Consider the following 16,258-nt stretch of genomic DNA (forward strand, 5'->3'; position numbering starts at 1 on the left):
TCACATCTGGTGATGGCGCGTAGACCTGTACCTCTACATCATCCTCTGTACTCTGCCAACACCAGGTGGCAGTAGTCATGACGCTGCGCTGTGCGCGTTCACCGCAGGCATCCGGGCTATGGCAGCTGCATTCCAATGGGGCGGAAAGCAAGAACGCTCGTGTGTATATATATATATATATATATATATATATAGAAAGATGAGAAGCACAACTTCGCGGTTATCTAAAGTTTATGTACTCAACAGTTGTCGTCGGTCCACTTACCCAACCTGTTGGGTTATTTACCCAACAGGTTTAACCAGCGCATCATTTTATTGGGATAGCAATTATATGGACACTTCAAGCGAATTTCTGTCGTTTGCGAGGTTGCGTATAAAGTCCAAGGGCGATAAATTCGTCGCCGTGCGCCGTACGTGCGAGTCCCCCACGCGCTCTCACGGAGAGCGAACGCACGGCGTAGAGCAAACGTGACTTAATTCTTCCGTCGCGCGAAAGGCCGTTGGGGTAAGGGAGGGAAGGGGGGGGCACTGTGCTGCGGCACCAAACGTGTATCTTGCAAACGGGCGCAAGGGGAACTACTGGACTCTCAATCTCCCACGCGAAAGGAGGAAAGCGGGAAGGCAGGGCGGGAGGGAGGAGGGGGGCGGGCTTACACTCTGCCAACTGCGTACTTGTACTTTGCGCCGACAGCCCGCAGGCTGTCGCGCGCACCGTATCTTGAAAGCGATCTCCACACGGCTCTGACCTTAGTATGCGCTGTGCTTTCGCCGCTTAGTTTCCGTTGAAGCGATACAGCACACGAACCTTCACTCGCTGCTTGCTCACGCCAGCGTTTTGACAGTGGTTGTCTGCGGTCATCGGGTGTGATTTATTTATGTTTGCCTGTGCGCGCTGAGACCACCACGCTTGTTAATTCAGTTAGTAAGCGAATGTGTCAAAGTTTATGCAGCCGCTAGAACTACTATTCTTAACTGCGCATAGCTATCTACCAATTTGCTATCGCAAGTGATGCTTCGCCTGTCGGGCGCAACTACAACATTTTTGTCCACATACGCTTGGCCCATTGAAGAATCTAGTTACAGTATATATATATATATATATATATATATATATATAGGAACCACTTTTTGAATCGGGTGCCTAAACATTGAAAAAGGGAAGGCACACGCCGAAAAGCAAAAATACTTATTTTCAACGTGTAGGCCGGGGTCCGACCTTCGTGAAGTAGGCGGACCCCAGCCGGAACGTCACAATTAAATGTTTGTTTCTGCTGTCCTACGTGCACCAACACTTCTTTCAAGTTATAGGATGTATATTGTAAGGCAGCAGTAAAGCAGTTGTCTCGACGCCTATATTCGGCTGAGCCACTCGCTGGACGAAGATGACGCGCACAGTGATGATGATTATGTACAGGTGAAGAAGATGAAGGATGAATATTGTGCTCACACAACTTTCCCCTCGCGCGGAAGCGGCCAACCTGGCTGCTGTTTAGAGCGGTTTGATTTAATTGGTTTTAAATGGAATGGTTTTAGGCGCGAAACGTGGACGATTTCTGTGCCATGGTAGCGGCCATCGGAAGGCATGACAGCGGCAGTGATGCACTAGTTCACTGGCGAAGTTTGCTCGACAATGGTGTGGGGCCCTAGAAAACGTGACTGAAACTTTTCACACAGGCCAGGAACTCGAGTAGACAATACCAATTCATCTTTGGGGCTGAAGAGAACGACGCGGTGAAATCATCGTATCGAGTCTTCCCATTCTGTTGACTTGCTTCGGTGTTGAGGCGGGCGCGAAGGCGACACGCGGCTAGGCGAGATATTAACTGCTCACTCACTGACGCCGACGAGTTCACGGGGACATCAAAAAAAGAGATGTCGAGGAAAGAGGTCGGTTGACGCCCGTAAACTAGAACGAACGGTAAGTATACCCAGTAGTGCGCGGTGCAGCGGTTTTGTAGGCAAAAGTCACGAATGGCAGGATGGTATCCCAGTTGGTGTTCGATGAAATCACTCTGTGAGGCCATTAGGCGGAGGATGGTAGCTGGTAGTCGTCTTATGGGTGTTGTTACATGTGCGGAGGGCTTCCTCGAGTAGCTTGGACAGAAACGCCTTCCCACGGTCACTTAAAAGGACGCGTGGCTCTCCATGTCGTAGAAAGATGGCTTCCAAGAAGAAAGTCGCAATCTCCTCCGCGACTCCTGAAGGTAGCGCAGCTGTTTCGGCGTACATAGTCAAGTGGTCAACTACAGTGACGATCCATCGGTTGCCGCTAGCTGATAATGGCAGCGGTCCGTAGAGGTCAATCCCGATGACTGCGAATGGAGCGTCAGGACAGGGAAGTGGTTGCAACAGTCCAGCCGGAGGTGAAGTGGGTCTTTGCGGCGCTGGCAGAGCGAGCAAGAAGCGGCGTATTTCACTACGCAGGTAGCAAGGCAAGGCCAGGAAAAACGACTGCGGATGCGTTCATAGGTATTGTGAAAGCCGAGATGACCAGCCATGGTATCATCATGAAATGTCTCCAATATATATGCCCTGAGTAATCGAGGAGCGACAGGAACCCAACGCTGTCCTTCGGGGTGGAAGATATACCAGTATAGGATTTAGTTTTCACCCTTGAAGTTCTGTAGCTGGCAACGGGCTCGCGCGTTAGGAGGGCGAGATGAGCAATGAAGGCGTTCCATATTTAAGTGGCAGTAAGCGTCGTTGCGTTGGTGGGACTCAAACATCTCAGGGTGGAAAGAAGGAAGACCGTTGAGAGCGGCGAGTGAACGCACTGCAGAGCACGCGTTCACAGGCTTGGTGACGAATTGAGGCAGGCAGGGAACGTCGGACTGCGGTAGTAACGGACAGCGGCTGAGAGCATCTGCATCTTTGTGTTTCTTGCCGGACTTGTACGTGACGTCGAAGTAATATTCTTTCAGACGAAGTATCCATCGACCTAGACGTCCAGACAAATTCTTTAACGTCGACAACCAGCACAAGGCGTGGTGGTCGGTCACGACCGTAAAGTGGTGGCCGTGTAAATAAGGTCGTAATTTTTGTATGGCCCAAACAACGGCGAGACGCTCCTGCTCACTGATTGTACACTTTTTCTCGGGCGATGTTAGCATCCGACTTGCGTATACGACCACGCGTTCCTCAAAACGTTGTCGTTGCAAACGAACAGCGCCTATTCCATGGCCGCTGGCGTCAGTATGGAGTAGAATGGGGGCGGAGTCACCGAAGCGACAAAGCACTGGCTCAGAAGCGATTGCACGCTTTAAAATGTGAAAAGCTGCTTGACACTTGAGTTACCATACATATGGAGTTCCCGAAGGAACGAGTCGGTGAAATGGAGCCGCGATGGTGGTGAAGTCACGTATGAAGCGCCGGAAGTAAGAAGCAAGGCGAAGAAAGCTGCGGAGCTCTTTGGAGCGTTGTATCCTCGGAAAGCGGAGGACGGCGGTAATCGTTTCGGTGTCAGGACGAATGGCGTCTTTGCTTACGAGGTGGCCCAGTACTTTAATAGTCTTGCTGGCAAAGTGGAACCTTTAGGTATTCAGCTGAAGGCCAGCAGCAGAGAGACACGTCAGAACTTCGTCTAGGCGCTGCAAGTGTAGTTGGAAGGTTGAAGAAAATATGACTATATGTCGTCAAGGTAGCACAAGCAAGACTTCCATTTAAGGCCCCGCAGAACAGCGTCCATCACTCGTTCGAAGGTTGCTGGAGCATTGCAAAGGCCAAATGCATGACGTTAAATTCGTACAGTCTATCAGCTGTAGTAAAGTGTGATGGGAAACAACAAACTTGCCGGTGTTTCCCGTTGGGCCCATGATCCTTTTAATAATGAAACGGCACTCGGGAGCTTTTTACACGTGTAATGTGACGATTTATTACACGGCAATGACGTCTCACACAACCGAGATAGTCCACGAACGCTGATCGCGTGCACAGCGGCATATCCAAGAGTGCTTCTTCTTCCTCTTCTTCACTGCAATGGCCCCCGGGAGAGAAGATGAGCCATCCTGGCGACTTACGGCGTAGGTAGGATCAGGGGGTCATAGTATGGCTTCAGTCGGCTGACATGAACCGTGTCACGCCCGCGATGTCTAAAGGCTCATTCACACCGGCGACTGACAGTGGCCGCGCGACCAAGTTGGTCGCAAAGCGACCAGTCGCAAATGGTCGATTTTCTCGAAAAGCGACAATTTTGGGCCTGTCGCTCACTGCTCGATTTCTCAGTCGCGCGACCGTGGTCGCAAAGCTGCTCAACCAATCAGCGCCGCGCCGAAAGTGATGTGTGTCGTCGTCCACGCCAAACGCAATGTCCGCGTCACGATATGCAGGCTAAAGGCCGGTAATTGGTCTATTGTCTTGTGATTCTGGGACGCAGCAATTGCAGCAACGTGTCGAATGTACGCGGTCGCATTCGCTGGAAGCTAAACAGCAGGAAAATAAAGCACAACACAAACCCTTTTCCAGCTGCCGTTCGTTGGATGAGCACGCCACCCAAAGGTGAACAGCGGGTGAACAGCTTCGCTTTAATATTATGCACCGAATAACACGCAATGCGAACTAGAAATTACAACTTGATCTCGATAATACTCGTTGTCATGCGCACAAAGTTCGGGCAGGAGGCGGCTTGCGTAGCCGGTCACTTCGCGCGAGCGGAGGCACGGGCGTACCCACAAGCGTCGCGTTTTCTTCGGAGGCTTCCGCGCTGCCACAGCTGACACCCAGGCGGAGCACATCAGCACAGGGACGACGTCTTCCTGTTCGCTGGAATCAAAATCCAGCCATCGCTTGAATCAAAATCCATGGCTGTTGCCGGAACGCGAAAACAATTTACACAGTGCCAGCGAAGTGCGCGCTAACTGCGTAGATCCCTAGAATTCTCGCTGAAGAACGAGAATGTCCGGGATTGCGACTTGCAGGTCACGCTCAGCCGGGCTTGCGGGTGTGAACATCAGTAGCCTTCGGTCACTTTTTGTTCGCGAGTCGCAAATGGTCGCGCGACCTCCTGAAGTCGCCGGTGTGGGTGAGCCTTAAGTTCGTGTGATGGCGTCACAGGCGCGACAACGTAGTTGACAGCGGAGGTATGGTCGATGACGCGTTAAGGGCCATCATAGCGTGCAAGAAGTTTGGTTGAAAGGCCAGGGTTGTGAGGTGGAATCCACAAACAAACAAGGGAACCAGGCGGAAAATGTGGCGTAGGTACGTTACTGTCATGCCGCAGCTTTTGGCGGCCTTGAGCGGCGGTCGTAAGGGTACGAGCGAGCTGCCTACAGTCATCTGCGTATTTGGTGGTTTTGGACACTGGCGGACATTCAGAAGCGTCGGGTCGGTATGGGAGCAGCGTGTCCATTGTACACGAGGGCTCGCGGCCATATAGCAGAAAGAATGGCGAAAAGCCAGAGGTAGCTTGTGTGGCCGTATTATAGGCATACGTTACGAACGGTCAAACAGTGTCCTACTTACTGTGATCCGAGGCAACGTACATAGTCAACATGTCACCGAGTGTGCGGTTGAACCTCTCTGTCAAGCCGTTCGTTTGCGGATGATAGGCGGTAGACTTGCGGTGAACGATGCTGCATGCAGTGAGAAGGGCTTGTATTACTTCGGACAGGAACACACGCCCCCGGTCGCTGAGCAGTTCTCGTAGTGCTCCATGTCGAAGAACGAAGTTCCGTAAGATGAAGAAGTCAACTTCGCGCGCAGAGGCCGCCGGGAGTGCGGCAGTCTCGGCGTAGCGCGTCAAGTGGTCGACACCTACAATTATCCTTCGGTTACCAGAGGAACTGCAGGTAAGTGGTCCGTATAGGTCCATGCCGACGCGATAGAATGGCCGGGCCGGGCAGGGGAGCGGCTGTAACTGGCCAGGAGGGCGCTGTTGAACTTTACGCCGTGGGCACGCCGTGCAAGCGCGCACGTACTGGCGCACGAAGTGATGCATCCCGTGCCAGTAGAAACGCTGCCTCAGCCGAGTATACGTTTTCAGAACGCCGGCGTAACAATTATGAGGAGCGGCATGGAAATGAGCGCATATGTCAGTACGCATGTGTCGTGGTATCAGAAGCAGCCATTCGCGACATCAGTTTCTGCAGTAAAGGACGTTGTCGCGAACACCAAAGTGAGCGGCTTGGCGACGAAGTGTTCGAGAAGAGGGTGTGACGGATGGATCGTGGAGAAAAGTCAGCATAGCTGAAAGCAGGGGATACTTACGCTGCTCGTCCGGCATATCAGCGATGTTGATGGTCGACATGGATGCGAAAGGCGTTGACACTGAAGCCACATCGGAAGGTATCGGCGATCGGGAAAGCGCATCGGCGTCAGAGTGCTTTCTGCCTGATCTTTAGACAACGCGGATGTCATATTCTCGTAAGCGAAGTGCCCAGCGGCTGAGGCGACCTGACGGATCTTTCAACGAAGACTGCCAGCAAAGGGCGTGGTGGTCGGTAACAATGTCAAAAGGGCAACCATATAGGTATGGACGATATTTGACGAGAGCCCAAATAATGGCCAAGCACTCCTTTTCTGTCACATATTAGTTGGCTTCTGCCTTCTTTAAAGTGCGGCTCGCATATGCGACGACGTACTCGTCGTAGTCGTCTTTCCGTTGGGCTAGGACTGCACCAAGTCCGATGCCGCTGGCGTACGTGTGTAGCTCTGTGGGCGCTGTGGGATCGTAGTGTCGAAGAATCGGCGGCGAAGTAGGCGACGTAGTTGCTTAGAGGCTTCGTCACACTAATTTGAGCACGCGGAGATGCCGCCGCTAGCGGTATGCAAATTGGTCAGTGGTACGATGATAGTTGCAAAATTGCGCACAAAACGCCGAAAATAAGAGCAGAGCCCCATAAAGCGGCGGAGTGCCTTAAGAGTAGTGGGCATCGGAAACTCTGCGACCGCGTGAAGCTTGGCTGGGTCAGGAAGCACACCATCCTTCAAAACAACGTGTCCCAATATTGTTAACTGGTGGGCCGCAAAATGGCACTTTTTGATGTTGTGTTGGAGGCTGGCAGAGGTGAGGCAGGTAAGTATATCACGCAAGCGAACGAGGTGCGTCGGGAAATCGGGCGAAAGCACTACGATATTATCAAGGTAGCACAGACATGTTTTCCACTTGTAGTTACGAAGGATGGTGTCCATCATACGCTCGAAAGTAGCGGGCGCGTTGCAGAGCCCGAACGGCATTACGGTAAATTCGTACAAGCCGTCGGGCGTGACGAAAGCTGTCTTCTCACAGTCTTCTTCAGCCATCGGCACTTGCCAATAGCCGGAGCGAAGATCCAAGGATGAGAAGTACTCAGCGCCTTGTAGGGAGTCGAGAGCGTCATCTATCCGAGGCAGCGGATAGACATCTTTACGGGTTATCTTATTGAGCCGACGGTAATCCATACAGAAGCGTATTGAGCCGTCCTTCTTGCGTACTAATACTACAGGATATGCCCAAGGACGGTGGGAACGCCGAATGACGCCACGGTGCAGCATATCGTCGACTGGCTCGGTAATTATCTGTCACTCGGCTGCCGACACGCGGTATGGTCGCTGGCGTAATGGTGAATGGGAACCAGTGTGGACGCTGTGAGTAACAGTCACCGTACGTCCCAGGGATGGTTGGTCGCAATCAAACGACGAGCGAAAATTCTGAAAAAGCGCGAGGACTTACTGGTGATACGGAGGTGGCAGATCGGCGTCCAAGGCAGATTCAAGAACGTCTGACAACGAAGACGGCGACAATGATGATAATGATGATTCGCACAGCAAGGGAGAAGTGAGGGCGTCGAGCTCATAACAGGCCGTGTCGTCGGAAGTATCGAGAATGTGAAGCGGGTCAAGGGGCTGAACACGACCAAGTGATTCTTCGCGCAGTAAGGCCACAGGGGATTGATACGGGTTACACACAAACATAGCGGATAATCCAGATACAGTGTTCAGGACGGCAAACGGGAGAGGTAGAGCCTTGCGACGTAAAAAAATATAGGCGACGGTGTAAAAAGCACCGTAGCGTCTGGCGCGGCGGAGCAAGATACGGGCACAAGAACCGCCATTTCAGGTGGTATGTCCGTATCGGACACAACAGTGAGCTTGGCGGCTTTACTTGCCGAAGGGTCAGGCAGCAGTAGGGCATCGGAAAGCGGGAAAAGCGCCAGTTCGGTCCGAGCACAGTCGATGATGGCACGATGTCGTGAGACAGGAAGTCCCAGTCGAGGATGATGTCATGTGAACATGAAGGCAGTACGAAAAATTCAACAACATAAACAATGCCGGCAATGACCACCCTTGCGGTACATTGGGCAAGCGGTGCTACATGCTGCGCGCTCGCAGTGCGCAGTAGCAAACCAGACAATGGCGTGGTGACCTTGTGGAACTTACAACAAAGCTTTTCGTCCATTACAGAAACTGCAGCCCCAGTATCAATAAGAGCAATTGTGGTAGTTCCTTCGACCAAAACGTCCAGTAAATTCGTGGCGACTGTGCAGGCCTTGTAGAAGTCACGAATTGGCAGTTCGTGCCTGCACAACTGCAGCAACTAGTTTCCCTCGCTAGGTGACTGGCGACGACGTAAGGGGGAAAGCAAGCGACGACGCGGTGACAGAGAACGATGGCTGCTGAAAGCGCGTCGAGGCGACGGCGAATACTGTGGGTTGGGATGCATAGAATGCCCGGTAGCATCATGGGGATAGTCATACCCAGGCGTTGCGACAGCAGGGTTAGCAGGTGGCTTGCGACGATGGCAGAGGCGAGCGACATGGCGGGCGAAACCACAAGCGACACAAATGGCTCGGTTGTCGCCTGTGCGCCAAGGGTTCTGAACTTGGCTTCGAGGCGGAATAGGAGGCGACGCGGGAGTTGGCACTGGTTGAGGTCGCAGGGACGCAGGAAACGCGAATGTCGGCGGCGCAGGTCGCGCTGCGACAGGGGCATAGATCAGAGGTGCAGCCACGGGAGGACAGGGTTGAGCCAAAGGTAGCGATTCGGCAAGTTTCTCGCGAATGGCTCTCCTAATGGGAGCAGCCAGAGATGTGTCAGGCTGTAGAGGTCGATCGCTGAGAGGCAGCATAGAGAGTTGGCATGCCACCTCCTCACGAATAAAATCCTTAATCTGAACGGAGAGTGAGGACTCGGGTGTGGAATAGGAGGGAAGCGTGAGGCCCGAGCGAGAGTGGCCAGGTGCAACAGCGCTGCGCGCAAGGACCCTTTGTCGACGCAGCTCATCGAAGCTCTGGCAAAGAGTCACGACAGCAGCGACAGATTAAGGGTTTCGTGCGAGAAGAATTTGAAATGCGTCGTCCTCGATGCCCTTGAGGATGTGCTTCACCTTGTCCTCTTCGCTCATGGTGGAAACGACGCGGGCGCAAATATCCACGACATCCTCTATATAGCTGGTGTACGTCTCGCCAGGCTGTTGAGCGCGCTGGCGTAGACGCTGTTCAGCACGAAGCTTTCGCAAGGCTGGACGGCCGAAGACTTCCGCGAAAGCTGTCTTGAAAGCGGACCAGGTTTGAAGTTGAACGTCAGCAAGATAGAAGATGAGGCTACGTAACTTCGTCGGGTCATTCCACTTGTTGTGTTCACTGACGCGCTCATAGTTAGCCAATCTTCCACGTCAGTCTCATCGGCTCCGCTAAAGACAGGAGGGTCCCGGTGCTGCTGGACGGCGCCGCAGATGATGTGAGCGGCGGAAGCTGCAGGCTGATGGTCGGTAGGCTCGAGCATGGTAGCGGCTGAAGCAGTCGGCAACGTTCGGCTGCGAACATCCAGGGTGAGGTCGGGGATTGCAGCACCTTCCACCAAATGTAGTGTGACGATTTATTAGACGGCAATGACGTCTCACACAATCGAGATAGTCCACGAACGCTGATAGCGTGCACAGCGGCAGATGCAAGAGCGCTTCTTCTTCCTCTTCTTCACTACACAGGAAACACAGTTACACAGACACGCTAATACGATACAGACGCTCTACGTACACACGGGCTAGAGATCGGAAGTCATTTGTCCTTCCATATAAACATGTGCCTAACACTCATGCGTCACCACTCGCCCGTGTGCATCGTCGTTGCGGTGTCCGTGACAGTGGTCGTTGTGGCTACGTAGCTGCTGTCGGGCACCAGCTCAGCTGGTGCGATGTTGCGACGGCCACGTCCTACGCTGTCACCACCACGCCGCACCTTGTCGCGACGTGGAAGCAGGGAAACAGCAGGCCGTAGAGCACCAGGCCACTGCTGTAACTGGCCAGTAACGTCTGACCTGCAACAGCTCGGCCGCTAGAACAGCGGGCTCGGTCGGCGGAGAGGTAGCTCAGGCGCCCCGGTGGCGAGCAAGAAGCACTGCACCAGGCCGCTATGACAGCAGGCCGCTGGTTTACAGGAGAGCAGAGCCACAAACGGGATCTACGACCAGGTCCGCATGGTAGCAGGGCACCCGGTCGCCAGTCATCGGGCTCACTCGGCAGGCAGGTAACTCAAGCTTCCCGGTCCCAGCAGGAAGCACTGTACCAGGCCACTAGAACAGCAGGTCACTGGTGCGCAGGAGAGCCCAGCCACGAGCTGGATCTCCGACCAGGTGCGCACGGTAGCAGGACACCCGGTCGCCGGTACCCGAGCCTTGAACCGCCGTTCTGCGAGCTGACGTTCGAGGCTGTCGCTCACTCTCACGCTCTGCGTGCTCTCGTGCCGCTTCTTTTTCCGTGGCACGTGGTCGTCTTCTTCGCTATCACCATCACCAATTCTCTTGTTGCCATAACACAATCATCATTCCAAGCTGGTCTTCTCACCAACGCACGCCACTATCCACATCATCACACAAAGGTAGTTTTTTTTTCCTTGTCGGCCTGGTGCATCGGAATTTGCCAATTACCAGAGCGTAAGTCAAGACTGGAAAAGTATTCCGCGCCTTACTATGAATCAAAGGCGTCGTCAATGCGAGGCAAAGGATATACGTCTTTTCGGGGTATTTTGTTCAAGGCACGGTAATCAACACAAGATCGCGCTGAGCCATCTTTCTTGCGAACCAGAACGACGAGTGACTACAAAGGGCTCGCGGAGGGGCGGATGATAATTCGCTCAAGCATGTCGGCAACTCGCTTGTCGATGATCTTGCGTTCGGCGGAAGAGAGGCGATATGGTCGACGGCGGACAATAGAACTTTCACCGACGTGTATGCGATGAGTTGCTGCTGAAGTTTGTCCCAAGAGAGGCGAGTGTACGTCGAAGGAAGATTTATGTTTCAACAACAAGGCCAGTAGTTGATGTGCTTGCTGCGGAGTCATATCCACACTGATTTAGTTAGCGAGAGCAGTAGCAGGAGCAGCATCTGCAGGTGGGCGTGGTTCTGCAGCACCAGTACTCGAAGCCATCACACCGAGACAGGCTGTGTGTCCACACCGCAAATCCCGAAAGCACCTTTGGGAAACAAAATCGGCTCATTTGTGATGTTGAGTACTGCGAGAAGGGCCGTGCTGTTGATGAATTGAACAAGACTCGATGTTCGTGCAATTCCTTGGGATAGAGAACGGGCTAATGGGGCGACTAGAACGTCGCCATTGTCAATTACGTCGCAAGCAATCACAAGAAGCTACTCGTGGCCAGGTGGCACTACACAATCGGCTACGGTTCGCAGACGGGGGCGTGCCTGAGCCCCTCGTCGGTGTCATTGGTCTTGCGCTTGGGGATAAGGCGTTTTGGGCAAGATATATATATTGCAATGAATGAGAGAGACACAGAGACAGCACCCGTTCCAGCGCCGCCTGCTCTATATTCTCCTCGTCGTCTTCTCTTCTAGCGCCCGCCTTGCGAGCGCCTGCGGTCAAGTCCACTTCGTCTTTACACTCGGACACGCTGCAAGTTTGCAGCTCTCTTGTCCACTAAACTTGTCCACGCAACCATACAACTTGTCCGGGTATTCAAGTCGTCAAATGTGAGCCGTCCAGCGAGCAACCAGCTTCTCTAGAGGTCGGCACTGACTGTCGCACTCTGGTCGCAGGTCCCGCTGATGATTATCTCGTCGCAGTTGGGAAAACGGGGCAGGCGATCTCGGACAGTGAACCGCCGTCTGTCTCACAATACGGGATCGGTCGCACTGGTTGCAGTCGGTCGTAGTACGAAAGTGCTTCAAGGTGATCGAACCTGCTCGTCGTGACACAACTTCGCGCACAGCCGGGCTGTGCTCTTCAAAAGCCGTACCGGCGGCAGGATGTGATAGGCCTGCGATGTGCCTTGTGAAAGGCGGTGTTGCGAGCTTTTGAAGGCTCGAAGCAGGAGACGGCTGGGTCTGCGCCGAAACCAATGGTCTCTTGCACGCCTTTTGAGATTGCTTCTTGTGCGTATATATATGATCATATCATGGACAACATAGAGGAAATTACTACCTGAAGTCATCAATGTTGCCGGATTCGAGGCCTCGATATGTAATGAACGAGAAGAAAGGGAACCGAGGGGGCCAATTTTTATTAGTCTTATCATAAGCAGCCAACAAACAATGGCACCAAGGACAACATAGGGGAAATTACTTGTAGTTACTAAGTGAATTAAAGAAATGATAAATAATGAAAATCAAAGTGGATGAATAAACGTGGGGTGGGGAATGGCCCCACGTCTTCGTATTACGCGTGCGATGCTCTTGCCATTGAGCTACCGCGGCGCTATTTTCCAATCCACTTTCTGGGGTATTTATGTTTTACAACTAGCATGTGTGGATTGATTTACCAGTTGCCTTCACCCAAACAGATCACGCACTCGTGACGCTGCGGCAGAAAGGAGGTTACGTATCCGTCGCCTAGGTTTGTGAGTGATGGCCCACGCGGCCGTGCTTAGCCAGGCCATACGCAGCCGTCACCAGAGTGAAAACTATCCCCCCCCCTCCTAAGCTGTGCGCGCGATGGAAAACCCCGCGCTTCCACCCCACCTTCCTACCTTGCGAGCGCGAGATCGAGCCACCACCCTCGACTCACCCTCGCAGGCTTTCATTTGCACCAACATCACACGGTGCACCGCCGTGATGTTCCTCACGATATACGGAGCATCACGGTAAGGCCGACGACGGAAGTGCGCCTGAGTTTTCCATATAATGGCTGCCGCCAATAATATTTGTACGGCTCCAGCGCTCACCTGCAGCAATCGAGCGACTTGGGCATGACGCCACACGCGAAGAGCTTCTCCCAGAGGGCCGAGCTGGCAACGGTGGTGAGTAGATTGAGGGACATGCAGATAGTCCGGTGCGGAAATCGCTGCATCTCCAGCTGCTCGTCGTACAACGGCAGCTTCACTAGAACCGGCACGCTCATGGATGGCTCGCCGCACAGCGCCCTCGTCACAACGCCCACCAGCACGCCTGCGTGCAATGCCCGGTGATTCATGTAACGGTGATGTTTATTTTGGTCAAGCGATAAACATAGGATGACTCATGTTTTATATGCTGACAACATCAAATATAAAGCAGTCAATTATTTTGTATGTTCACCCGTTCAGTGGCGCCTATTGCGTTGTGTACTTAAAGCCTACTTCACATGCAAGCGAAAACGCTCGCGATTCCTGCTGCGGCGGCGCAGAAACCTGTTTAAAGCGGCGGCGGCACAAGCGGCTGGAGCGGCGAGGTTCGAGCAAGTTGGAATTTCATCGCGGCGGCAGGGGCAGCAGCGCGGCGCTGCCGCTTCCAAACTAATGACGGCCCGCCTCGCCACGTGACCAGTGGATCATAGTGCGGGAAAGCTTGGGCATAGGACGATATTCACAGCGGTAGAAAATGCGTGGCGACAAATCATGTAAAACGAAACCTCGCGAGAAGCTTGGCAGCGCCGCGTGGCTGTTCGGTCCATTCGCTCAATCGCTAGCATGTGGCTTGAAGCGAAGAGCCTTCATATTCTTGCAGTGCTGGTGTTAGCTCCATTTATTTCGTTTCCTTTCAATGTATTTTGCACATATTTTAAAATTTCTTCAGGTCTGCGCGAGCTTCGCGAAAACTGCCTATCTTAGAAGTTTTTACTGTTCCATTTTTTTTACCGTGCCGTCGCGTGTTTGTAATCATTTACTTTGACTAAAATGACATTGAAGCACATGACTGAAATCGCGGGACAGAAGGCAGGGTCAATGAATTTCTGCTTGACCATATGGCCCATGGCATCGTGGTTACAACTAGTAAGCGTGACTCATAGGGTGTTGCATAGACGTCTGATGTGTCCGCGTGGAGCTTCACGCCGCGCCGGAGATCTCGAAGGCGATGACAGTGCTTGCTTTACCAACGTATCATTTAGAAAACTTGGAGCGACCTCAATCTCCATAATCGGGAAACTGACGTATCGTCAAGTGGTTAGGAAACAATTGTTTTAAGCGTACCTGCCCTAATCGGGATCGCAAGCTGGTGCGCGTAAATGATAGTTTTAGCGTGTCCCCTTGCTGAAGTTACGCGACTCTTGCCGTCGATGATTGAGGATGACTATACCCACCGCGTCTTTAAGAAAGGGTCTGCGCACATTTAACACTGTCATAAGCTGAGCAAGAAACATTGCCGAGAATCTCTAATTCAAAATGTAATGAGACATTCTTCCCACAGACGACATATTTCCGTGTAAGTAAATAGATGAGTAGTCTATAAAAGCACGAAAAAGCCGCCCTTTGGTCAGCTTTGTAATTATAAAAGTAGATAGAACAATAAACTGTTCTCAGGGGAAAGTATTTGTTACAACTTCCGAATGGACGTCACATTTATTTATTCAATAGATTTGTGTTGGCAAAACAGAAGAGCAGCAATAAGGGCGGTAAGCACAATGTTGATTGTCGCTATACCTGCGCATCTGATATCCCCTGATGTGCTTCTTGCACTGTATGTTTACGCACATTAGGTAAAAGGGTTAGGTTATGCACCTTATGAATGCTAAAACCAGAAACGTAAATGATAGGGCAGGAAATATTGGGAAATATGTCTAGCGTCAGGACAGGTAATGACGAAGATCTGTGTTTTATGCATGATATCTAGAAGTTCTAGATGCGGTGACATAATCTGAGGCGATATTTTAGATCAGCAATTGCTGCATCACAAGCTAATTAAAATCAGTTGATATGAAAACTGGCATACCTGGAAACTGCACAAATAGTTTATTAAAAAATGATGAAGCTTTTTAGCAAGATTACTGCTTTAGTTAGGCTGCTGGTGACAACTACCGCAAATAACTTTACCTGAAGAGCTATGCAACATATTGTAAAATTTGAAGTGATAGTTACAGGAAAGGATAAGTAACATGGTTCTAACAAAGGGTTTACCGTTGCGAGTCACTGAAACAACGTTTCGGCATTGTGCGAAGTGTGGTTGTCCAGATATTGGAGCTATAGTTTCTCAGGCCTTTCTTCCGGCGAACCTCGTTAGTCACTATATAGGGATGCTTTGTTTCTGAGCCCCATGTTATTTAGCACGAAAACGACAAAACACGGAGACCGAATAACACAAAGGACGGTAAGCTGCTTCCAAAGTGTGGCTTTATGTGGAAACGGCACCTGCGGCTTCGTGTGCTCGTGCTGTGTGTTCATGTTTTCATATTTAGCCTTCCTGCGCGTTCTTGTCCTTCCTAAGGCGCAGATTCAAACAGCACCCTGTTCCATCCACTTACACGTGGTTGCACGTAAGGGGAATACTGGGGCCCCGCCCTTGTCTCAGTGTTGGTCTTAAACGTGCACGACTTCACTACAGCACAGCTTAAATTGTACACTGGCTTGTTCTGTTGATCCTCCTGAAGAGGCCTATTTGGGTCTTGTCGCACGTAAATACAAAGAAAATGTTTGTTTTAATATACGCGACATGTTGACTTACCCGAGATGAGCCCGTATGTGTTTGTGATGCGCTGCATGTAGAAGAGGCACACCAGCTGCGGGAAGAGTATCACGTACACGACGTCCGCCGACAGGCTCCACAGTGCGTACACAGACTGCACGCTCAGCGCCATAATGGTAGCCGCCGCTCCAACCATGCACACAGTGGCGCGAACCACGACGGCCATCTCGTTGCCCCTCGCCTGCGTTAGCGTACCACAGAGAGCCACCAATGAAAAATTGGCGCTGCAGTTGGCGTGACGTAGCATGAGGGATCACGAAGCAGTGCTACCGCGTCGGAGGTGTAGGAGCGGGCTGAGAAGGAACGTTTTAACTACGCATGAAAAGCCTTAGCTGAGCGATTGTTCGTAGCTCGTAATGAGAAATAATGAGAGATGAAACATAAATCTGAGAAAATGAGACTGAATATTTGCGAAGAGCTAACGGGCGTCCTCGTGGGCGACGTAGTTTCTAGCTGTATA

At 52.0% G+C, this 16,258-nt stretch overlaps 1 protein-coding gene across 1 annotated transcript in view; it reads right to left on the bottom strand.

The window, feature by feature from the left end:
* Positions 1-15,964, bottom strand: part of LOC125943381 (high-affinity choline transporter 1-like) — a 34,466-nt gene extending 18,502 nt beyond the window's left edge. The window contains exons 1-2 of the mRNA XM_049662669.1: positions 15,778-15,964; positions 13,086-13,308 (exon numbers count right to left, since the gene is read on the bottom strand). Coding sequence (XP_049518626.1) covers positions 13,086-13,308; positions 15,778-15,964 — 410 coding nt within the window. The remainder of the gene's footprint in view (positions 1-13,085; positions 13,309-15,777) is intronic.
* Positions 15,965-16,258: the final 294 nt, after the last annotated feature.

This window comes from Dermacentor silvarum, chromosome 2 (genome assembly GCF_013339745.2).
Source record: "Dermacentor silvarum isolate Dsil-2018 chromosome 2, BIME_Dsil_1.4, whole genome shotgun sequence".
Classification (NCBI taxonomy): Eukaryota; Metazoa; Arthropoda; class Arachnida; order Ixodida; family Ixodidae; genus Dermacentor; species Dermacentor silvarum.